A 25,996-nucleotide genomic window follows, 5' to 3' on the forward strand; every position below is an offset into this window, starting at 1 on the left:
TCAGTAATTACAGGGTGATTGTGATGATGAAAAATCCGCCCTCAGTCAGAGAAAGTCTTGAGTGAGCAGCCTGCTTGAGGCTCCTACAGCTTGCACCCTAGAAGAAAACCAGCTGGCTGGAAGCCATTTTGCTGTGCAACAATATGGGTGCCTGCCAGCCAGTTCCCCTATAAGTGTAGAGTTAATCTGATCCTAATTAAAAATAAAATAAAACCAGCAACTTACATGTTCAGCACAGCATTTTTTGCAGAATAAAGCAAATATGATGCAGCAATGAAATGTGGCTTAGTTCACAACTAGCTGCTCTGTTATCCTCACATTCACAGTACAGTGGTAGCTCAGGTTACAGACGCTTCAGGTTACATACCACTCAGGTTACAGACTTCGCTAACACAGAAATAGTACCTCGGGTTGAGAACTTTGCTTTAGGATGAGAACAGAAATCCTGCTCCAGCAGCGTGGCGGCAGCAGGAGGTCCCATTAGCTAAAGTGGTGCTTCAGGTTAAGAACAGACCTCCAGAATGAATTAAGTACTTAACCCGAGGTATCACTGTACAGTCGTACCTTGGAAGCCAAATGGAATCTGTTCCAGAAGTCTGTTCAACTTCCAAAAACATTTGATAACCAAGGCGTGGCTTCTGATTGGCTGCAGGAGCTTGCTGCATGCAATCAGAAGCTGCAGAAGCCGTGCCGGACGTTCAGCTTCCAAAGAACGTTTGCAATCCCCCACCCCAGCCCTGTTTTAAATGTGCATTCTGTATTTGACTTCCTTTAGCCATGTTTTCTTTTGAAATCTTCAAGATATTTTTTTTGTTGCTGTTAACTGCATTAAATGTGCATTCTGCAGTTGACCTCCTTTGTCATGTTTTGTTTTGAAATCTTTAAGATAATATTTTAGTTTCCAATTAATTATGTTGCTTTGAATGTGTCCTTTATATTTGGCTTTATTCAGCGATGTTTTATTCTGGATTGTTTTATTTGATGTTTTAATGTAGATTGTTAACTGGTTTGAGATTATTAAAAATATAGAAATAGAATGAAATGAAATAATAATAATAATAATAATAATAATAATAATAATAATAATAATAATAATAATAAATAATACATGTAGTTCATCTGAAAGGCTTTCTATCCATAATGTCCTGCTTTGGTCCCAGGCCAGAGTCTTTATGGGGAAAGGGCCAGAAGTGGGTGGGGAAGCTCCAGAGACAAGAAGTATGACTGTCAATCAGATTGACTGATACATTAACCACCAATATAGCAACCACTTTAAATTTTGCCTAGTCCCCTTTCTCTCCTTTACCCACCCCCCTCCAGTCTTCAGGTGGTTGATACTGGAACAGCCCATACATACTAGCAATCTGTCAGGGATGATGTAGCTGCATCTTGTATTGTGGATCCCAGACTAATGACCTCCAAGGTCACTTCCAAAGTTATCACACAAGCAGTATTTGGCCAGGGGAATGGGGAAGCCACGAAGACAGTGAATTGCTATGATAGCTCCCTTACCTTCCATAGTACATCAGAACAGCAGGTTATACAGTAGGTCTTGCAATAAAAGAACCCACAGCTCCCATTCTCAATGTTCATACTTCATCATGGAGGCTTATGGCCCCAGTCCAATCTAGTCATGCTTTTAAAAAGAATTTAGGTACTACTAGTTGCACTAGAATGTGTCTGGAAAGCAATGCATTTGAATGCATTTACTGATCTAAAAAGTAGCAAGTGCACAGACTGGAACCTGTCTTTGCATGCTGAATTTGTTCTCTGGATCAGGGTGGATATTTTTTTAAAAAAAACAACAACCCTGAAGCCAAAAGGTAGCAGTTCTAGGCATCTAGTTAATAATATTACCATACAACTAGGTGACAGTTACTTTTGCTTTATGACATTCTTTCACTGAGTAAAATGTGTGAGTGCAAATGAGATGCCCAGATAAATAGTGTCTTACTCTGATGCAACTGCAGATTCGAATGCTGCATGTGCTATCAGTGCTTCAACTGAGAAAATTTGCCAGGCTTTGCAGGGCTTGAACCTGGAGCCATGGAAAGCAGGTTCCAGCTACTTACACTAAACCATCAGGACAGCTAGTTGGGAAGTTGGGACTGCAAGATCTCCAGGTTAACTGACAGAAGCTTCTAGGCAAAGCCCTTCAGAGAGAGTCTAGTTATCCCTTCCCACCTCTGCCTACACAAACTGCAGGACCTGCTCTTGTTTCTCAGTGTGACTGGCAAGCCATCAACTGTAGAGGTTTGACTGTTCCTGAATGCCTAGCCCAACCTTCCACGACCGCTGCCACCAGTACTTCTCCTTTCTATACTCACTCAACTAGGGGATTGACTTAGGGGCCTATAACAAATTAGAAACACCCAATTTCCCCCTCCCCTTGGTATCCACTCTTTTGGACAGAGCATTTTAGAGCTAGTTATCTGACCAGACTCTCACTCATTTCTTTAAGAAATGCCTTGACTGGGCTGTTTCCAAATGATGCCCATTGCAGTCTTGAATGACCACTTCAGCAAGATCCCATAAGCAGACAGACTTTGTATTTGTGGTCAACCTCAGGTGGAAGACACCACTCACTATCTGTTAGGCTGCACCTTATATAGAAACCAAGAGATCTCTTTTTTTAAAAAAAATATTTTTATTAGTTTTAATGAAAACAAACATCATATAAAAATAAACACTGAAAAGAAAAAAGGAAAAGAAAAAAAAACAACTGTAACATTTTTCGTTCTGTTTATACAATATCCAAATGTGGGATTTCTCAAATCTGTTGACTTCCCCCTACCCTCTTGATGGTTCCATTATTTCATTATTATTTCATACATGTCCAAATTGTATTCTCCATCTATTTGTATCTAATTCTGTCTTTTGTCATAAAATTGCAAGTATTGGGGGATTTCACCAACGGAAGCAATCTCAGTAAAGAAGCCAAATATGAGAACAAAGTGGAGAACATATAGAGAATTATTAGTTGAAGTAGATAATCAATTAAAATTGAGATAATACAATGAAGTAAGAGGTGAAGTAATGAATTGGTTACAACACTTCCAGGTAAATGAATTATTTTAAAATAACAAACAGAAAGGATTTGCTCATGAAATCTCAAAATTACAGAGAGAAATAATAGAATGTGGTACAAAAGTATTATCGAGAATGTACAATTTGTTGTTGGAAAGGGAAACTAAGGATGAAGAGGTCAAATATGTAATGATAAAGTGGGCTAAAGACCCAAGAGATCTCTTTTTGAAACATTTGTTCACACAAGCAAACCGCCACACTCTGGCAGAAATGGTTTGGTTTATTTTGTATGTTTGTAACACAGAGAGTGGCCCTCTATGCATTGGCTGCAAGGAGCGGGGATCAGGAAAAAGGAAAAGGAAAAATTGCTATAAAATGGTTGGTGATCAGAGGTTAATCTCAAATCAAGCTGGATTTGAGTTTTCTGGCGTCTCTGGTAACCTCTCTCACATCATGGTTGTTGGCAAATTGGATTTTAAAAAGGCAAAATAATATGAGAATTGAAGCTGTCAGAGATGCACAAGGGAAACTGTGTTTTAATGCTCAGGAACTTGCCAAAGTCTTTTTTATTATGGATTTGTATATTATGGATTGTGTTCTGCATTCTTTTATTAATACCACTGCTTAATACAAGTGTGTCATAGCCTTTGGCTAGAAAAACAAACCTATGAACTGAACTACTCACTTGACTACACTTGTTGCTAACTCATTCCAGATGTTGTTGGACTACAAAACGTATCATCCTTAACTGGCTGGGGCTGATGGGAGCTGAGAAAGAAACATCATCAGCTGGAGGTAGGCTACTCTTCTACTCAGACCTGAAACTGCACCAATGGGTCCCTGGTCAATGTAGCCACTGCCAAATGCTTGATCAATGTCATATTTCAAACATGTAATGCTTTGCCAAAACTTCAGTGCTGAGCTCACTGAACAAAAGTACAACATTAAAATATGTTTGTAACCTGTTTCCAAATGCCATGTTCTGCCCGCCCCCCTCCAATACAAGGCCGTGGTTGCTAATGTCAATATGCATTAGAAATGTTACTGTACTATCCTTGGAAGTGGTTCAGCCACATTTATTGCTTGGGCCATTAAATGGCATTTAGGAGTGGGGGAGGGTGGGGGAGAGAGAAACTATGTTAAAAGGGAGCATATCCTGTAATTCAGCTAAATCATTCAAGTATATAGCTGGAGTTGGGACACTAGGAGTTAAAAAGAGATTGTGGGTTAAATATTAATGCAAAACAAGAATGTAAACAGAAAGTATAAGATGTGTTGATGTATTTCATTTCATCAGGCATAAAAAGTTGAAAGCATCTCTTTGGAGCCTAGATCATTTTAATAAAATAATCTAGTAGATTACAGAACACTGTATTTGCTTCATCTCGGGGGTCATGTCAAGACAAAGTTTGGTTTTCATTTTGCCTCTAACAAAAGAAAACAGCCTAGTGAAAAATATCTACAGCTGTGGCTCAATTTGACCCAGAGCTTGTGCCTTAGAACCAGTGTAAAATACCACCAATACATGACCTTAAAAAATACTAAACAATAAGATGATTGCCTTTACATATGGGCAGAGTACCCTGCCCTCATTACGATGAATATAATCATCCCCCCTACACACACATCTGAGAGTAGGAGGAAGGGCTTCCTGGTCACAGAGCTGGGCTTCTAGTGAGTCACACCACCTCTCCTGTGAGAAATTAATCAGTAACAAAAGTTGAAGAAATAACATTTAGAACTGTAATGTTCTATGCGATAGATGTTGATCAAGCAAGGTTGGAATAGCAAATGCCCAGCTGCTTGAACTGGAACCAATTCAAAACTCCATCCACTTCTCAAAATAAGACACATGACCATTAAATAACACTGTACAGTAGACTGATTTGGCACTGCACCATTACTCCTGCTGCCCCCAATATAAACTCAGTCTAGCTGTAGGGTGGAGGGGAAATGTGACACTTGCTGAACTTCAGCGTAATCTTGTTTTGCAATGCATTATCCACAGCACATTTATCTCTATCTATCTTTGGGAACAAAGATGACATCTGCCACAGAATGGCTTACATTTGTCTGACTGCTGCTTTCAATGTCATGTATCTGACACAAGTTAACCTTTCTTATAAAATCTAATGGAAGGGAAGAGAATTTCTCATCTGAAATGCCCTTACTGCTACTCTTGACCTACTTGGAAATTGTGGCCTGATGCTCTGAGCATTCACTTATTACTGCATGGCTGCAGTAGGTAATCACAACACACTTTTGGCTACATTTTTTTAATAATAATAAAAAAATCTCTTCTCGTTTAGATGATGAATCTTAAAACTCATACAATCCTTGATCTCTTTGCGCTTGTGCTGTAAGCAGGAAGTGTGTTAAGACAGATATTATGGTATTTTGTAAATTCAGCTCTGCATGGTGGGAGCACTATTTGGACAAAGAGAAAAATATTGTGTTAATCTACCCTGAAAGCATGTTCCACTTAAAATTGTGTGTGTGTGTCTGTGGTTATTTTGAAGGGCATCTCCAATGACCTAGGGCCTTATTAATTCATAACATTTAGGATTATTATTTTTGTTCAGGATATTATGGTTGTTAACAACAGCTGTTAAAAAGTTGCTAAAAATACATGTGTTGCAACTTGCTCCTCTAAGGCACAAATGGAAAGTTTAGGCTGCAGTCCTATACACAATGAGGACTGACTTCTCAGTAGTAATGCAGGCATGCTGTTAGTTTCCCAATGAGTGAGTGGGAAGCTGAGCATCCAGGTCTGAATTTTTCATTCTTTCGGTAGCCATCTCTAGTGGCACACAGTATCATTAAATATAATCAACTGCATTAATAAGCAAGTCAGTCCATATCTAGCTAAATGTTGCTGATCATTTTATGGCCACAACCTGGAAGCTGTCTTGAGTACACAAGCCATGACACCAAAAATGGTGAACTGGTACCAAGTGTGCTGAACAAGGTTGAATGTGGTTTGTTGTTGTTGTTTTTGGCAAGTTCTATATCTCAGCAATTGGGAAGTAGGTGGTGACCTTGCAGTTATCACAGTCCTATTTGCTTTTTATGATGCTGAGGTTGGTTCATGGTTCCTTATTCAACAGAGCACTCCATGAATAGCCTAAACCGCTAGCTTGACCCAATAACATGCATACACTATATCATACATCTCCATCATTGGGAAACTCTCCTCTTTGAGGTGCATCATCATGTTCTGGGACAAAAAAAAAGTTGCTTTTGTGCAAAGCAGATTAATGCACAATGACCTCAGTCTGCAGTTATGAGTAAGGAAACCGTAGCCGTGCACCCTAAAATAAGCATTAGGCCACCCCAAATGACACATCCGCACCACCAGGGTGACATGCCATAGAGCCCTCAGAGAAGCTCAGCCCCATTCCTTTGCCTCTGACTACCAGCTGCCAACAAGGGAAGACTTCCATCACAGACTGAGGAAGACCCAGCTGCCCAGCTCCACCTGCTTTCCTCAGATATTTTTTGGCTGGAGCTGCTGCCTGGTATGCTACCAGAGAGGAACAGGGGCAAGGGTAGGAAATATTGCCTGAATAATTCTGGCTCCATATACACACCATGAAATTGCTATTCCTGTGCTAGTTGTGATTGTCTGTTTAGCATCTTCACCTAATGGTGAAGGATGGGCAAGAAGTCCAATAGATAAACAAGCTGGAGGGAGAGGCCTTGGATGAGAAGATGGAAGATTCAAATTAATTGTGACAGGCTGTAAAACTAGGCCAAAGGCAACATGATAAAAAGTCCTGAAATTAGGTACAGTGAAAGAAATAAAATCCACTAATATAGGGTAGACTGGAGGACTGTCATTCAAGGGAGATAGAGCAGGCTTCTACTCTGTTGTTCCTCGTGGCAGTTCTAGAACCAATGGGTGGAAATTGCACAGAAGGAAATTCCAGCAAAAACATGAAAAACTTCTTGACTATAGGAGTTGCTCCTTGGTGGACCAAACTGCCTCAGCAGGTGGTGGCAGACTTTGTTTTGCTGGAGCAAATGTATCTGAGCAAACTAAAGGCTGGGTGGCCACTTCAGCCATGCTGCGGTTGCACCCTGCATTACAGATCATGCACTGAGCATGGGGTTGTTTTAGAGTGGCCTTTGTCAACCTGGGCCCTTGGCTATATTTTAGACCACAACTCCCTGTGCTGCCTGGGGCTGATGGGAGCTGTGGTCCAGAAGAGCTCCAAGGATGGGGAAGGCTGGGCTAGAGGACCTTCCAACTCTTTGGGTTCCAATGTGTGATTTTGCACCACACCGTCTGGAATCTGGATAATTCATGATTTGTGCACTGAAGTCGGCAGACATGATACGGCGAAGGCAGACTTCGAGTTAATAAATCATGATCCCCGATGAGTTTTAGCCTGATCTAAGCCCGTTTCACATCGCCAAAGGGCGCTGTGAGCCCACCCGCCCCTCTCCAAACCCACCGAGTGATGAAATCCATTCTTCTTTCGACTCTTTGGCGCTGTCCTGAACGCAGCCCTCAAACTTCCCCGCGAGAGGAGGGCCCGGTCCTTGTGGCGGGGTGGACGCGCCGGGGGGGGGGGGGCCGAAAAAGAAACAGGAACCTGTTGTGGCGCGTCGCTGGATGTGGGGCAGAGGGTGGGAATCCTGGCCCGGGAAAGGCGCGCCTACTGTAGGTACAGTACGCAGAAGGCGGAAACTGCCCTCCCCGCTCGGAGCGGGAGCGTTTCCCTCCGCGTGATGCGTGTGCAGCTCAGCCTTGCCCGCCCGCCCGCCCGCCCGCTCGCTGGCTGGCTGGGCTGGCCTTGCGTGGCCTGCTCTACCCGCCTCCCCTCCCTGGGTGTGGAAGCGCGGCTGGGCGGCCAGCCCTCGACCCAAGCCGGCCGGAGACAGCCCTTGCAGCGCTCCCGCCGTTGCCTGCACTTTGGTGCCGGGAGGGGCGGAGAGGCGGCTCTTCCGAGCCCGCTGCTGCTGCTGCTGCGAGACGCGCCTGGAAAGAGAGCGAGAGCGCGAGAGAGGGAGGGAGACCGCTAAGCTCCTCCTCTCGCTCGCCTTCCCTTCCCTCCAGCAGCTCCAGGAACCAGCTCCAGCAGCAGCAGCCCGCTGGGTGACTGCGAGAGACGGAGCGAGGCGGAAAAACACACCGGGAAGCAAAAGCGGCGAGGAGGAAGGAGGAAGGAAGGGAGGCGTGAGGGGGGGGGAGCGGCGGCGGGAGCAGCAGCAGCGGTAGAAGGTGAAGAGGAAAGGACACGCGCGCAAAGAAGGAGGGAGGGAGAAGAGCGGAGGGCGCGCGCAGTGGGAGAGGGGGGAAAACCCCCCAAAAGTTTACACCCTCCGAAGCTGCTCTCTGGTCTCCCACCCACCTCTTCCCTCGGCGGCGCTGCTGGCGCGGATGGGAGTTTCACCTGGAATGACAGAAGTTTCAATTTTATTTTATTTTGGGTGACCCTTCTCCACGGCGTCTGTCTTCTCTTCAAAAATAATAATAACAATAAAATAAAAAGAATAAAACCTGCCGGATCCGACGCTCCCTCCCCTTTCTACCTCCCCACGCCCTCCAGCAACGGTCGGCGATGTGACAGCCAGGGGGCAAAGCTTTTTCGCCAGCCTTGCCTTGCGGAGAGAGCTGTCAGCGCGGACGCTGAGCCGAGCGGACTTCTTCTCGCTGTCGCGGCCCCGGCGCCCCCTCCAAAGAGGCTGGAAGTACGGCGGCTCTCCCCCCGCTTCGCTGCCGGGTCTTGCGTGTGAGAGCGTTGCAACCTCCTCCTCAGTCTCTCGCAACCTCCCCCCCCCCCCGCTCCCAGCTTCCAGGATTTAACCCCAAATCTCCTCTGGATCCACCTTCTTCCGTGGCCATTCGTTCCCCATTGGCTGCGGTCAGCGCTTCTGGATCGGACTCGCAGAAGTGCAGGGTCTTGCCTCCTCCGGCCATTGCACGACGCGGGGGGTGGCGGAAAAATGAAGGTGAGTACCCGGGGGGGTGGGGTTGGGTGGGGGGCGGGCAGCTCGCCACACTTTGCTTAGAGTCCCAGCGCCTCCAGGGCAGAAAAGAGCTTTCCTTTTTTTAATGGAGGGGAAGAGCTGGAGGTCCAGATGTATTTAGTTCTCAGGATGGTGAGATTTTATTTATTTATTTTTGAAAAAGAGCGAAGTAATTGGGAACACCAGTAACTCAGGATCTCCTCTTGGGGAGGGGATGTGCAGAAAAGGCACTTCCAGGACGCTGCCAGTGTTGGCCCTACCCAATTTAAAAACTTGGTTGGGGATTTTTTGGGGGGGGGGCATTGCAAGCACTCCGGCCTTGGGAGAGCAATTCCGGAGCTTGCACTAGTTCTTCGGCGCGTTATTAGCTGTAGAAACGGGGATCGATATCTGTCAGAAGGGCTGAAACCCGGGGGGGGGGGGCACGTGACTTCTAAAATAGTCTGCCGATATTGTGGAGGTCTGCTGTGCCCTCTCTCTTAGGAAGAAAACAGTCTTTGCAGTTTTAAATATGCACGAAGCCGAGGTAGTGTGTGTCAGTCTGTCTGCCTGCGCGTTTGATTTTCGAGTCGCCTTTTGGAGCGGTTTTCTCGCTCGTGGCAGAGGTACTTTCCCCGCGAGTCTCTCTCGCCCAGGGTGCCTGGAATTCCATTAAACTTTATTTCTCGGGGAGTTATTTTGGTCTGGGTATGAAATGGAGAGAAACGGGATCGAGAAGGGTGTGTGCGCGCAAACCAAGGGGAGGGGGAAGGCGATGTCTGCTGTCGGGAGGAAAGGGGGGATCGCTTATACCGCTGCTGTCGACTTCGGGTTTGGGGGGAGGTCAGCATTTGGGGAGGAGGGCACGGGCGGGCGGAGGTGATCTTGCTTCCTTGACCCCCCGGAAACGTGCGTCATTTCAGCCAGCTTTCCAGACTGAGAAGTGGCGGGGAGGGGGGGAGGAAGAGAGAGAGAGAGAGAAATGTCCGTGCCTTCCTAAAAATATATTTAGAAACTCTGCCCTCAAAGATGGAGCGCGCGGGGGGAAATGCTCCTTAGCTCTCCTTGGGGGTCTCTTGTTTTGGGGGATCCGGTTGGAGGGCTCCCGGGTATTAGTCCGCGCAACTTTCCTAAAAAAAAAGAAAGAAAATGCCCCGAGCAGGACTTGGCGAAGAAGATACCAGACGCAATGAGGGAACCAGAGGGCAAGTCCTTGAGGCGCTTCGTGGGTTTCTGTGTGTGCGTTTTCCAAAGGGGGGGTGGGCGGGTGCAGAGGAAGGAGAGCTGTTTCTTGCATCGGCAGCGCTTGTGTTCGTTTTTTAAAAGAAATTTATTAAGGGGGGTGACACGAAAACGTGATCGTTGTTGCTTTTGCGGCTCCTCGCGGGGGGAGGCGGGGGGAGGAGGGAGAGGCAACGGTTCGGGCGCAGAACGGAAGCGGCCCCCATCGCGCTCACCTTGGTACAGGTGGAGTTAATGTCTCCGAGAGACCTCGGGAGGCGGGGAAAGGAGGCTGGGAAGCCAGCCCCCGATCTGGATATCGCCTCCATTAAAAAGAAAAATAAAAGGGAGGGGGGAAGGAAGGAGGCTCAGCTTCAGGGCATTGGGGGGTGTGTGTGTGGATCCAGCTCCAACTCTCGCCTGAATGAATTTCTTCTGCGGGAAGGCTTTGCTAAAAAGCTATTTTCCCTTTCGCTGGCCATATGTTTTGGTGGAGCGCTTTAAACATTATCCGATTAGTTTCTAAGTCTCGCTCTCCCGGCAGCTCCAGCTGCAAAAGGCACTCGGGAGGGTCAGGGGAAGGGGAAGGAAATTTACAGGTCCCCCCCCCCCACCGCCCCACCGCGCAAACCCCGCCGGGGCGCCTCTCCTAGGTAGGCTCTGCAGCTTTAAGGAGAGATACATTTTCTAGCTTGTGTCGCAGCAACTTTGTATCAGTCATGTCGCCCGCCAGGTGACTGACAAAAGCTTCCGCCCAATGGGAAGCGCCGTAGACCCTGGTGCCGCGGCTCGGCTCTTCTCGCCGCCCAATGGGGAAGAGGGAGGGGCGGAACCCGGTTCTGAACTTTATCTGAGCATGTGACATGTTTTTAAAAGGACTTGGCACCTTCGCACGCGCGCCCCCTCCTCTGCTCTCTCTCTCTCTGCCCTGAATAGTGTCATTGGGCGACACAACAAATCTCGAGTTGGGAATAACTGTGCGGAGAATAAAGCTGGCTGCTCGTTATTTCCTCCTCCGCGCCGAGACAGCCTTTCATTTCCGACCGTGGAGGTTGACTTTAGGCGGGTGACACTTGCAAGGGGACGTGCGTATTATGCCTACAGGTGGAGGGAAAGTGTACTAGGTGTGCTGGGCGGGGCGGGGGGGGGGGAGATCGTGACTAGCAGGGAGGAGTGACTGCACCCGTTAAATTATAGCAATACTGTGTAGCGGGAGAGTTCAGGGACTTCTAATTAGGAAGGAAAGCGTAACTTTTTAAACGTGCATTAGAATCATGCTATATTCGCACGTGGGGACGCAAGTTTCCAATGTTGCGTGTTCTCTCCGGTGTTTCCTGCGCGGGCTGGACGAGCCACAAATGATCGGCCATTCTGTGCAACTTTAAATATTTCTGGCAGATACAACCCTGAGGAGATCCTTAGGAGGAAAAGCAGAACCTAAATATCCTGTCTCAAGAGGACGCTTCTGGGTCAGGGAAGACATAAGGAGTCTAAAGTTTTTTGTGGGGTTTGGGGTAATTTGTCCACAGAGCGAAGGAGGCAAATGCTGTTTTTAGGCTGGGTTTGTCTGCGTTGTTTGGATGGGAAACTAGGTTGGGTTAAACTGCATGCTGGGTTTTTAGAGGCTAGGAGAACCGTGTTTGGAGGCTATAGACTAGGCTTTCTGCTGAGTTAAAGGGCTGTGAGCCAGAAAAGCAACCACCAAGCTGAGATACAAAATATAGGATAGCATGCCTTGCAGGAGTCGGATAGAGTGTGGAATTTTCAATGTTTCATTGTCGGGGATTGCTACTTCTACAGTAAAATGTGTATTTCTGTATCAAAGCTGATAGTCGCATTTAGGGTTACTCTGGTTTGCTGGTTTCTGTGGAACTCACAGATTTTACTTCAAAGTACTGTAGTTCCAAATGTGACAGCTTGATAAGGGTATTTTAGCTTCTAACTTATGCTAGAAAGAGGACATGCATTAGTTACTGTTTCATCATATTTAAAGTTAACTGCAAGTTGTGTTACAAATGCAAGCCATGATGGAAGAGGCAGCAATTTCAGACCCTGTGACTGTAGCTTATTACTTTAGACAGTTATAGAATATATTTCTTTTTTTGGGGGGGGAGATGGAAAGAAGAAGCAATAATTGAGTGTGAGATTTTATATCAATTTATACTGCTCGTGGTTGTTGTAAAATGGGGGAAGCCTGCTTCAGTTTATAAATAAAAGCATAATCTCCATATAAAATATTTCGAAGTGAAGTGTATCTAATTTTCCAACTCAGTTCTGACATAATGATGGACACCAAAAGCCAGCTTTCATAAAATGCTTTCTGTGTGTGCCTTAGCTGCCCCAACATACATATGGTATGTGCACAGACCACCCATCTAGAAGACAAGATGGACACTGGAGGTGTGCAGGGATTTGGGTTGTTGCGGAAATAGCACAAGAACCTTGAATTGCAGAAAGCAACAGGGAGCAGGCGCAAATTTCCTTGTAGTGCCGTGAACAGTGTTGACTTAAGATCATGGTTAGCAATAAAGCTCTGGGTGGCCTATGGACGAGTCATTCTTGGCCCACTTGTTAGATGTGTTCATAGGTAAAGTTAAATAATGTTATGCCCCACGCTCCATGGAGAAATGCTGTTTGCTAGTGTCACCTTTGGAAGAGGTGGGCTTCAGTATTCTGTACCAGTGGAAGCTTCCAAGTGGACATAATAGATCATCTAACAGACTTTCAGCTTTGAGGTTATGAATGCATAAACAACAGTTGCCAGGTCACCAGATGAATGGGTTAAAAAATCTTTAGGCTGTTCCAGATATCTAGGATTTTAGGTACTAGGAGCCTCTGTCCTCCAAAGTTATCAGGCTTGCACAATACCTTTGTCTAGGGTGTGAGAAAGGTACAGGAGTAGCTTAATGTCTTTGCTTGTGTGATCTGGTAACACATATATCTTATCACAGTCCACAGTGAAAAGGGCACAGAGAAATCAGCAGGGAAAAATGCTCAGACAATCTTCAGGTGAACCTCACTGACCAACAGCAGAAGCAGATTCTCAGTTTCAAGTCCACACTGGGGAGTAGGACATAGAAATCCAGTGTTGGTTTCACCAATATTTGCTTGTTCTCTTACTTAAAAGTTACTTGTACTCCCTATAAAAAGTTTATTTTTATTTTCATTTTCAGGGTTTTTTTGGGGGGGTTGAAGAAAATAGTAAACAAATTAACAGTTTTAAGTCAAGTTTAGTTCATTTTTTAAAAATATGCAATTTATATTTAACTCTAGGGGGAAGTTGAATGAAGTGATGCACATTTGATAGATACATGCCATGATTTGCTACACGTGGCTTCATGTGAGTTAAGCAACGTTATAAATATTTTACGGCTATGACGTTATGCATGAATTTGTCACTTTGCTCTGTAAGATTTCACAAGTGTGTCTTCCTTACAAACCGGTCTCTGTGTGTTTAGGCTAGCATGACCTTTTATCTCTTATTTACTTACAGAAATTAGAATGATAGGCTTCTTAGATTTAAGTCACCATGACTTTATTCATTCCTGGTTTTTTTCAAGTTCTACCTAGTCTACACAAAAGTATATCTATTACTTCAGTACAGAGAGCAATATGAAGGGAGAAAACTAAGGACTAAGTCACTGAAACAGTAGATTATCAACAATTTGACAAGGGCAAGTAAACAGATGACAAAGTAACGCTTAAATAAGGAGGCATAATGTTTAGCAAAATAAAAAATGCAAGCATGTGCATTGAATAGAAATGAGGCATGCATTCTGCAAACAGATCACCTGAACATCTTTCAATGCATGTATTTTGAATAACTAAATAATGTATCCATGCTGCCTTTATTATTAAAGATTCAAATCATCTGGGCTTTTTGTTTATTAGAGTATTATTAAGGATGACCAATTAATTCTTTCTCCCTTTAAAGATTACAGTTCAGTTGCACAGCAAGGATATAGCCTTGTGTATATGTTTTTCTAGAGGTTATTGTTGGTCAATTGGAATATGGTGTAATCGGTCTTAATCCTAGATACAGAAGTAAATTCCACTGAAATAAGGTAATTTGCTTGTGGATTTCGGACTGGGGTTTCAGTTTGTAAATGGCTCCTCAGTTATGTGAGAGGGGAAATTGTGTTATGAACAGTAAAGCTGTGATCATAAATGCACTTCCTAGAGATTAAACATATATAGGAATGTGCTGCAAAGCTACAATCCTATGTACACTTATCTGAAAGCAAACACTGCTAAATGCTGGGACTTAATTCTGAATAAGCATGCTTTGGACTGGGCTCCAAATAAGATTCTCATGAATAATCTTTCAGCTCAAAGAAAATGTATTATTTTTTAACTCTGCTGATAAGAATGAGGTTTTAAGAATTAGAATTCTTAGACTCCAAAAGCCAGATTTAATTTTGATTTCATTATGCAGATGTTTGGCAAACTGGCTAAAGCGGCAGTTTATGCATCATGTAAAACCATGGCCAATGGTGCATCATGAACACACGTACCTGGGCTCCTTTCCCATTTAGAAACAAACCACTAATCCTGGCTATGCATTGCATGTGAATCATGGATCATTGTTCCTTTCTTCCCTTCAGTAGCAGGGAGGAGCAAAGCGGGTGCAGTCGGCTTATGCATGGTGAGCCCTGATTTATGGCTAACTGTGACATAATAACTCATCAAGTGTGTGTTGGGACAACAATATGGACCTGTCAGGTCCATCTGCCCTACCTTGGTCTCCATGCATTTGATGTAATATCGACACAGTTTAGAGTGCTATGTATGTATGCCCGATACCCTTTGAAATCAGAGCGTTATCAGGTATGTGTAAGACTCTTCAACTATGTTCACCTTTTGAACACTGTGCATTAAGCACTCATGAATTGAAGGGTAAAACTCCATATTAGCAGGTATATTAAAAGAAGACGATGACCAGTTTTTGTAAGAGTGAGCTATGATGGGACCACAGAAAGACCCTTGTCATCCAATGCTAGTATGCCAGCCTTCCATATCTTACCTTTTAAAATCCCTCTGCCAGTGTCATCAGTCACTGAAAATTTTTCTCCACCCTCCTTGACCTCTCAACTGCTAAATTAAAGAAATGGCTAGGAAAGAAACTGATGCCCATTGGTGACCCTTCCTGACTTTCCATCTATGAGGATGGCTTAATCATGTGGATGGAATGGGCTGGTCATCATGGGCCATCCTTGGGACCTCAAAGAGCTTGATAAGCACCCCAGCTCTTAGGCTTGACAGTTTTTATTTAGATGCTAGTTTGAATGTTCAGTTTACACAATCTGCTGAAAGCATTCCAGAGGCATTAAGTGACCTTTAAGACACGTGTTCAGGTACCATAGCATTTTACATTTTATTTGATGTGTTCTGGGAGACATGCTGGCTAGCCTTAAATTGGAGGATGAGGCTACAAATCTATTCGATAAGGATTGCAGATATTCTAATGGATAAAAACATGTTGCATGGTGTTTTTTGGGATGATAAAATTATTATCTTCAGATGGTTTGCATATCGTTATAAAATGTTTTTAACCTGTTAACATTAAGTATGCTTAAAATTTTTTGCATGTTCAATGTGCCTTATTTGTGTTCAGCATGTTTGTTTCCTGACCAGTGGGTTTTATTCTAGATTATGTGCATGATGTTAAGTTGAAACTGTAAACATCATGTTTCTAAAGGGTACAAATTTAGAACAAATTAATAAATGATAAACATATGATTTATATTTGTATAGATGAGAGGGAAATACCCCTTAACAAACAGATACAAATGGTTCTGCTTGTCCATATGCATATCATTTAAATTCAATTATTTAAACAAAATGGGAACATGTTGTATCTTGTATATTTATAGTGCAATCATCTACATTGCATCTCAGAAGTCCCATGTAGTTCATTGGGACTTATTCCCAGGTAGGTAGGTATAGGATTGCAACATTAAGGTAGCAATTTCAGTACCTGGGATCTCAAGTCAACATTCTGTCTTAGGTTGCTGCCTGTAATGTAGACCTTTTTTGGACTACACGGACTATTGATGTGACTCAATAAAAGACATCCTTATGTTCTTATAAAATAGCCAACATTAATACAGCATTAATATTTTGTAATACAAAAGTATGATTTTTCACTTGATTAAAAAATGTGGGTTTGTATTTTGTATCCCCCCCCCCCCTTTAAAAGTCTAAATGCAAATCAGGGATGAATTGTATTTCTTATTGATGTTACTGAATAATGTCGCTTGGAGATCAGCCTCCTTCCAAGCACAGAATACTTTTCTGTGGCTTCATCTTTGATTTATGTCCTCTTCCTGTCAGTTTTCTGATTCTTAATGAAGGAACAGAACCATGGGCTCAGTTTATTTATCAGTTATCTTTGATCAATACCTTCTGGGTGACTGTACTGTCAAAAAAAAGTGGTCAAAGATTGGGAACTATAGAACATCATTTTCATTGGAGATTCTTAGTCCCACGACAGGACCACCATTTATAAAGTTCCTAGAAAAAAAATCTTTAGCAGTTAAATATGTTATGTTTTGGTGTCAAAAGGGAGGGGTAAGAAACCTGTCTTAATTCTTGCCTACTGAGTTTGCTTTAGTTTCCAAAATGTATTAATTCATTACCTATACCATTGTAAGAACAATTAAAATGCATGGAACATGCAAATGAAATATTACATGTACTCTGAGGTAATTGTATCCACTGTCAATAGAAAAGATAGTTGAATAACTTTACCAAGTTGTTTTAGTTATTTTGGCTTAGAAAGTTGAAAAAAATATTTCCCAAGGGTGGGCAAGGTACAAAATATAACATTCAGTATCATAGTTTTAAAAATTAGTTTATATGTAAGTAGTGAGGCTTATTCTTATGTAAGTGTGATTTCAGCCATAGTCTATTGACATATCACAGTGGTTACATATGCATACATACTTACATTTTAATGTGCTATTTTCTTTTTATAGTTATGGAGACCAAAGGCTATCGCAATTATCCAAAAAGCCTAGATATGGAGAGACGCTGGAGTCAAGGCTCCCAGTCGATGGAGTATACTTCTGCAGGAGCAGAAGAGCGGTCCGAAGAGAGTAATAACTATATGGAGATAGTAAACGTGAGCTGTGCTTCTGGTGCTTTTCCAAACAGCAGTGCTCAAGGAAGCAACAAAGAAAAACCTGAACTACTTTCTTGCCTTCAGCAAGACCATAATCACCCTGGCATTTCACCCTCTGACATAAAAACTGAGTCAGACTCAAAGGAACTTTCTGCAACTGTAGCTGAATCAATGGGTTTGTACATGGATTCTGTAAGAGATGCTGATTTTACCTACGACCAGCAGAGTCAACAAGGCAACATAAATCCTGGAAAGATGTATCAGAATGTGGAACAACTCGTCAAGCTATACAAAGAGAATGGTCACCACACGTCTCCCTTGAACACCCCAAGCAGATCCCTGAGACCTCTAATATTGGAGCGTGCAAGCTCTATGAATGGTGGTATCATGCCAGGCACTGTCAAAAGCCCAAGAGTATGTCGAGAGAAGAGTCCTCCTGACTGTAGTCCTCAGAACATGACGACTTCAGTGTGCAGCCCTCCTGGAATTAATTCTGTATCGTCATCTACACCTACTAACTTTGAAAATTTCACAGTAAATAGCCCGGTCAACCAAGGAACTCCTTTGTCATGTTCACCCAACATTGAAAACCGAGGCTCAATGCTGCACAGTCCTGCACATGCTAGCAACGTGGGATCTCCTCTTTCTAGTCCTATAAGTAGCATGAAATCACCCATTTCAAGCCCTCCTAGTCACTGTAGTGTGAAATCTCCAGTTTCAAGTCCTAATAATATCACCATGAGATCTTCAGTATCCAGTCCTGCAAATATAAACTCAAGATGCTCTATTGCCAGCCCTTCCAATGCCAATAATAGGTCCACACTTTCTAGTCCAGCTGTTAGTACTGTGGGATCCTCTATGTGTAGTCCAGTAAATGGTTCACTAGCCTTTCCTGCATCGAGCACACCTGTTGGACCTGGCACAGGCCAAGACATCGTTCCTAGTCCAGATACAAAAGACAATAAAGGTGCTCTAGCAATCATATTTCCTAAAATAGAGGAAATGGAAGATGCCATCCCTAATAGTGAAGTAGCTAATCAAATGACTCTTGTTCAGCGTATAAAACCTGAACCCGAAGGGGTATTCAGTAGCTCATGTCTTGGAGAAAATAGCAAAATCAGTTCTGATTCTCCATTTTCAGTATCAATAAAGCAAGAATCAGCTAAACATTCTTGCTCTGGTGCTTCTTTTAAAGGGAATCAAACTGTAAATCCATTTCCATTTATGGATGGGCCCTATTTTTCATTCATGGATGATAAAGACTTCTATTCTCTTTCTGGGATTTTAGGACCACCTAATTCATTTGATGGCACATGTGAAAGTAGTGGGTTTCTAAATCCAGGCCTATCTGTAGGAATTAAACAGGAGCCTGATGAGAGCAGCTATTATCAAGAGAACACTCTGCCACCCTCTGCCATTGTTGGTGTGAATTCAAGTGGACAGTCATTTCACTATAGGATTGGAGCTCAAGGCAAAATATCTGTACACCGACCTGTGGGCAGAGAGCAGTCTTTTCAGCATATGAGCTCGTTTCCTCCAGTAAGTACTCTTGTGGAGCCATGGAAATCACATTCTGAATTGTCTGCCAGAAGAAATGATGGGTATCCAGTCCTAGAATACATTCCAGAAAATGTGTCAAGGTAAGTGTGCTCTTCTTGTATTGCATGAAAATAACGCTTGCCTTCATTTTCAATTTTGTTTTTGTTTGGTAATATTCTTCAAAACTGCACAGTAATGTGTGTTGCAATGTGTATTATTAGAATATTAGTCGGTTTCCCCTGTAAACATGCCAGATTTTGTTATTGGCTAGTTATGCACACTCAAGCAGCACATTTAAATTTAAAATTGTTAAAACATGTAATAATGTTTTTACTCATTTTAATGGTGATACTTGAGTAGGCTTATGGGTTTCAGCATGAAAAGATCATTATATACAGAACATTAGCATGGAGATTCAATGGGGTTTTTTTTGGGGGGGGGGGTTCTATCATTACTCCCAGTGCTTTGCAACCATTGCCTAAAAGTGTGAATCATATGGAGAAAAAATAATAATGTGCCTGTCAGGGATTATATTTGCAAAGTTTCCTTGATTGCATGTATGCAATAGTTTCCAATGGGCTAAATTTAGAAAATTATAAAGGCTTTTAGGAGCATTATTTCCCTGTTTGCACTAATTTATGAGCATGGTAGCTTAATTGTACTCTCAGATGCCTCCTGAAATTAGGAGAGTAGTAAAGCTTAATAACTTCTGAAACAATTACAAGATTGTAGTACAGTTGTACCTTGGTTTTTAAACAGCTTAGTTCACAAATAACTTGGAATTAAAACGTCACAAACCCAGAAGTAGGTGTTCCTGTTTGCGAACCTTGCCTTGGAAGCCGAATGTCTGGTTCGACTTCTGTGGCTTCTGATTGGCTGCAGGAGCATCCTGCAGCCAATCAGAAGCCGTGCCTTGGTTTCTGAATGTTTCAGAAGTCGAATGGGCTTCCAGAACGCATTCTGTTCAAAAACCAAGGTATGACTGTATAGTGCAGTCTAGTCCATTGAAAAGAGTTCCACAGTATGAAATCACTCCTTGCACAACAGACCACTGTAAACAATCCTGAAATCATAACCCTGTTTACTCAAGATGTGATCTACTAAGTTCTGGGGGACCACTCCACAGTTGTGCACAATGCTTAACCTTTTTTAAAAAAAATACATGTGTGAGTGTTAAGAAAAGGAGGCTCCTGTTGTTCAGATTTCTAGGGATGTCCTAAGAAAGTCTATGGTTTCTTCTTTGCACTGCTTGTTTGGAGTTTCCTCCCAACCTTTCACATCCTCTTCTCCTGGTTTTAGTCCTACCTTTCTCACCAGCCCTTTCTGATTAATTATTTTATGTATTATTCTATATGTTGTACCCAAACACACGCAACTAATCCCTAACACTGTGCTTTAAAATGAAAAGTCTGAATGGGTCACCACTGAGTGGTTGCTCAACCCTTTCCATTGCTCACCATTTCTTCCTCCAAATTGTCCTACTAAGTAGCTTGCCCATCCTGTGGCGTTTCCAAACACTTCTGGAACATTGTTATGGAGGAGAATGATCTGGAGTGGAGGAGGAATTCTGGGTGAATAAAAAGGATCAAGTTGCCCTTCTTTCCCCTGCCGCTTCTTTGTTTTAAGTTTTTCCATCTCCAATCAACTTTTCATCTTGAAAATTGTGCAGTTAGGCCATCAGGGAGCAGTACTGGGTGGGTCATATTCTCTTTACCCTTTTCAGGCTTCCTGTTATTTGTATAATTCATCATTTAGTTTTCTGAATCATCTGTTTGCTGGTGGTTTACAACGCTACTGTTCTATATACCTGATTGGTTCTCCTGCCTCTCTTGCCCTAGTTTCTCTTGACTATCCCTGAATCTATGGGTGCCTGTTTCTCTGTGTTTAACTCAGAGCGGGGTTGGGGTGGTGGAGGAAGGGGGATCTTGTCTTTTCCTCTTCCTTTTATCGCCTTCCTTCTAACAGCCACCTTCCTCTTGTTCCATGTTCTTCTGCTTGCCAATTCTTGTATTTCCCCCCACTTGATTAATATTTATAGGATTGTACAATTTTCTTCATATTTCTGACTAGCTTGTCAACACAGCTTTGTTTTTTAAATCTGAAATAAGTTGCAATTCTTAAAAAAAAAAACACAGTTTCTTTAAAAATAATGTTGGCATATTAGAAGTGTGTATTTGCCTTTATAGAATGGAGGCTATCAGTTAAGTTATCATGTATGGTCCTGTCCTTCTGTTCTGGTGACACCGAATCATTTTCCAGATCATATTACATTATGTTGGTAGAACAGACCTTCCACATTTTCTTTAATTTGGGGACTTGGGAACTCTTGTCATCTTGAAGTGCTGTACCATCGATATTAGTTTTATCCTCAAGGTAACCTACTGTCATGTGGGGAATTAATGCCCAAGGAGTTGTGCATTAGTTATATATATAGTATTTCCTAGGTATGCAATTATCTGGGAGAAAAGGCTGCTTGCTATGTTGAACCTGCCCAGTTTGACCGATATTGTATCCGCTCATTATGTTACTAATAAACAATGTTTTCTTTAGAAAATCCATAGAAAAAATATAACAGTTGGGAGGGGACGTCCATTTTACAGCATTGATAGTTCTACTCTTCCCAGGCACACACAACCTTCAGAGTTTGTTGGCCTCACTTTAGAAATCTGGTTTGTCATTTCCTGATGGGGGGCAACTGTAGTTTCCTGTGTTTTCCAGCCCAGTTAATTTAATTGGGGTACAAACTACAGTGTGATGCACCTCAGCTTCTCTGGTCTTCTTCAAGCCAGTGCTTTTTTTCTTTTTTAAAAAAATGTTTAAGGGTACTCTCATTTTTCTACTCATATTGAAATACTGCCCCTCAATGAGGCCAAACTTAGATTCACAAAATGTTTAGGGGGTATGTGTACCCCTGCGTGCCCCCAGCAAAAAAAAAAGCACTGCTTCAAGCCCTTTTATACTTTCAGCGCCCCCCCTCCCCATTCCCAAGAGGAAGTTTGCTTAGGAAGGGGTTAAGTTTCTGGGATTTCTGCAACAAGCTTCCCAAGGTTTGTTTGCTTTTTTGAATTTTATTGGGGGGAAAGCTTGGAAAGACCCAACCATTTTCTAGAAGAGTTTTGGGGAAAACTCACTAGTTAAAAGTGTGGTAATGACTAGCAAACTGAACTTCGTTAAGTGATTTTGGCTATGCATTTATTGGAATCCACACAGGGCTGTTTCACGTGGAAGATAATAGTAGCATCAACTCACTAGATTAATGGTTCTCAAATCAGACACACACTTCCTGCCTTATTTACAGTAATGAATAATCACCTTCTAATATGCATAAAAAATTAGTGTTTTATATATTTGCCTGGCAAAGCCAAACACTTCCAAATGATCTTGGATTTAAGAAGCACTCTGCCTATAATTATCCTAAGTAGTTTTGCATAGCATATTTACCTAATTTTGATCAGAAAGGTACAAATAAGTTACATCTTCAGGAACTGTATAGAGAAATGATCAGAAGCTATGTTTTCTTTTTCTAAAACAGCTGCTTGATACAAAACTGTGCTAGGATTTTCATGTATGTTGAACAATCAGAGATCTAGTTCTTCCTGTGAGTCCTGCAAGTGAGGGGAAGTGATTAACAAAGGAGGGGCTTCCTGTAAGGGCAGTCAGTTTTCCTACACTTTGTTGTTTGTCTTTTCCTTACACAACAACATAAACTGGATCTTTTCAGACCTACAAAATACCATACCTGCTAAATGTTGTTCTCAATATCATCTTTGTTGTTTTATATATCTTAATGGGTTTTTAATTAGCCAATTATTTGTTGAGTGGTTTTTTTATACAAACATTTTATATATTTTATTAACAAAATACATTAGAAATACTTGCATATTTTTCTGCTGTAGGGATTGGCATCCTACTGTTAGAACTTTTTGGTTAGCCAAGAAGCAGTCTCTCTCACAAGCAAAGTTGACAGAGAACTAGGGGATACAGTGGTTTGATCAGCAACAGGGAAGACAGATAGGCCTGTGAAAATCCATGCTGGAGATGGATATATTCCTGTGTGGGTTTTCTAGGGAAGCTCAGGAAGTAACAAATGAGTCTGGGGAAACCCTGTGTCATTTGTTCACAATTATTTTCAAGCCTAATGGGCCTCCCTGAGGATTTCAGGCTGAACAGGGAAATGTTTTTGGTGATCATAAAGGACATGCTCGTAACTTTTCCCTTGTACAGTACAGTAAAAGTCTGTAATGCCAAAGTTCAGGATAAATTGAGCCCTAGTTCTGCTCGAATTTAGCATAAATTCAATGGGAAGAGAAGGCCATCAGTGTCCATACAATCTTCTTGTTCCATTTGCTGAGTATAAAGATTCGGTGGTCAAATTACACCAGTCTATGGAATCCACCAACCCTCTCAGAAAACCATATCACCCTTTTAAATGAGGAAGGGACAAATTCTTCCCTTCCATCAGCTGTCTTTTGAAAACTATATTGCCGTATGATTTTTCTCTTTTGAACCAATCAGTATTTGTTGATGTTTTATTGATGTTTTGAATGATGTTTTCATAGATGATTTCCATAGTATTAGTTTTGTAAGGTCTTGATGTATTTTTTGAAACTGTGGATTATGAAAATAAAAGTTTCAGGGGTCACAATTACATCATTGTATGGAATCCACCGAACCCCTCAAAACTATAGCACCTTAAAACAAAAATACACAGAGGAAGGAACAAATACACAATGAGTCATTATTCTCATGTCTTTCCTACAATGAGTTTGCAAAGGGCTCATTACCTTTGCAGTGTTTGTCATGGCATCACACCAGGCAACCAGGAAGTGATGCAAGCAATTTCTCTCTCACTCAGCTGAGCTTTCCTGGGTTTGGCTTGAGTGGAGGACTATGGGTGGAAAAGTCTGAATGAAATCCCCCCTAAGCCCAATTCTTCACAGGCAGTGTTAGTGTGGGAAGTAGCCATATCACAGATCCCTGCCATTTTCTTTTCTATGTTACTGGAGCAATTTGGGAACAAATCACACACACAGCTTTTCAAGCAGCTGTTATAATATTGAAACTGGTTCTTAGACCCAAGTAATCTTCCCTGCCACCTCTCAAATATTCGAAACTTTCATACACATGTAAAATTCTTTTTTTTTTATTTCGATGATCAAGGAAGGCTTAAAGCCCACCAGAAAATGGTATTTGTGTCACTTCAGTGATTGAACAATATATTTAGAGTCAAAATACAATACTTTATTAAAATGATTGTCTGAATGAGAGTGCAGTTCTAAACTTGTGATTATGCCAGCAACATAATTTTCAAAAGTGGTTTGGGAAAATGTCACAGTTACTTGAAAAAACAATAAAGCTGAAGAGGCTGACCTTTTGTACAGCTTCAGCAAGTTTTCCTTTTAAAAAAAGTCAGAGAACTCTTTGCTTGCAACTTTCTAGATACCCCGCCTAACACATTTATTTTTCCTTAGTTAGGGTCTCATTTTTTTTAGAAACAAAAGGGGCTAAACACATTGGGTTGGATCCAAATCAGATTGTCCTATTGATTGCAGATGGACTACAGCATGACTAACCTGGGCTGCAGTCATTTTGAAAGTAGGCCAATTGAACTGAATGAGACTGACTTCTGAGTAAATATGGACATTGTTACCCTTTGAGTCTGGATGCAGCCCACTGCATTTGGTCAGAAGTGTGAAGTTAAAAGGGTGTATTGACTAGGTCAATCCAGCATATTAGCAATCACGCTTAGAGTATTATTACTGTTCCCTGAGACTTTTTGTTTTGTTTTGTTGAGGTTTCTGCCCATTTCTAATTGCCCCATTATAAGATTTGCTGCTCAATTGAACAACTGGCATTGTAGACACATTCCCTTGGTCTTGCAGGCAGATATTTGCAGTGTTGCAAACAGTGCAAATATTTGACTTTGGTATACACAAGTTGAAATATAGGCCAACCCAGGAATGGTCACATTTTCTTTGTATTTTGTTCTTTGCTTTTCCAAACAAGACTTTTGATTTTCATCTTTTTTTCCGACAACTAGGCAAGCATGATGTCCCGTTAGTTTTTAAAACTATGTTTTATAGAAGCATTGTTGAAATTTAACCAGAAACTGTAAGACAGTAAAGTATGCTGTCGTGCTGTCTCCTTGTTTATGTATACTTTCTCCCTTCGGTTGTGTTTTTACTTCTCTTGATGCTTATCAACTTAAAAAAAAAAATACTGTACAAGATGAAATGTGCCTCTCCTCCCCAGGCCTGGAGAAATCATATGTAGACATTCTCTCTGTTTATCAATTTGGGGAAGTTTCTGTTCGAAACTGTTTCTTGTTATGGTGGGAAAGAGGAGCTGTGTGTTTATGCTGGCTGAACCCCCATGGGCCTTGCTGAAGCAATCACATTTAGGATAACTGCCAAAATGAGGATGTTCATATTGATTTTTGGATTCTAGTGATAGTTGGACAAACTTGGTCAGTGACATTCTAACACCTGGAACCCAAACAAATTACTTGGAAATAAGTTTCATTGAAATTCAGGGAACTTAGTTTCCACACAATGTGTTTAGGGTTGGGCAGTAATTTAAGTTAAAAGTTATTTTAATTTAACCTTTTATTTCCTTATGGTTGCCTGTATTTGAGTAATTTTGTGAACCGGCCAACTTTTTAATAGCTTTGAGTTCCCCTTAGTCATCTTCTTGGGAATCCAGGGACTTGGCCAATCATGACAGTGGTTCACAGGGAAAAATACATATCTGACATAGACAGATTTCAGGCATGTAAGAAAGTTCAGAGAAAAGATCCCATTGTGTTAATTATTGTCAATTTATGGACGTGTTTCAGTGTTGGGATGCTTGCAATGGAGCATCTGTTTAAGAAAGTTTGTTTTTAAAGCAGTTTTAAGAATGAGTGTGAAGTCTATGTAACCCTCCGGTTGGAAGAAAGCTTGCTATTTAGAAGTAGGAAATTTGCATCGAGATTTTCTCCCTTTATAAATGTGTAGTTGAAGTGTTAAGGCGAAGGCTGCCTTCCTTATATCACTGCATACTATTATTCAGCAAAGATCTTGGCTCCGATTCAGTTCACTATGCACATGCAAACGGCTCTTCTTGCCAGACATGGGAGGCAGAGATCTCTGT

At 42.1% G+C, this 25,996-nt stretch overlaps 1 protein-coding gene across 21 annotated transcripts in view; it reads left to right on the forward strand.

Moving 5' to 3' along the window:
• Nucleotides 1–8,076: 8,076 nt before the first annotated feature.
• The window catches only part of NR3C2 (nuclear receptor subfamily 3 group C member 2), a 135,758-nt gene continuing 117,838 nt past the window's right edge, over nucleotides 8,077–25,996 (forward strand). For 2 of the 21 annotated variants that reach the window (XM_083755504.1, XM_083755514.1), the window contains exons 1-2: nucleotides 8,077–8,985; nucleotides 17,181–18,966. In XM_083755504.1, the coding sequence (XP_083611630.1) occupies nucleotides 17,183–18,966 (1,784 nt within the window). In that variant the 5' untranslated portion in view covers nucleotides 8,077–8,985; nucleotides 17,181–17,182. Of the gene's footprint in view, nucleotides 8,986–9,031; nucleotides 9,136–9,337; nucleotides 9,609–9,766; nucleotides 10,208–11,056; nucleotides 11,673–13,476; nucleotides 13,544–17,180; nucleotides 18,967–25,996 lie in introns of those variants that run through there. The other 19 variants (XM_083755505.1, XM_083755518.1, XM_083755512.1 and 16 more) reach the window with 19 other exon arrangements.

This window comes from Podarcis gaigeae (assembly GCF_964106915.1).
Source record: "Podarcis gaigeae genome assembly, chromosome: 9".
NCBI classification, from domain to species: domain Eukaryota; kingdom Metazoa; phylum Chordata; class Lepidosauria; order Squamata; family Lacertidae; genus Podarcis; species Podarcis gaigeae.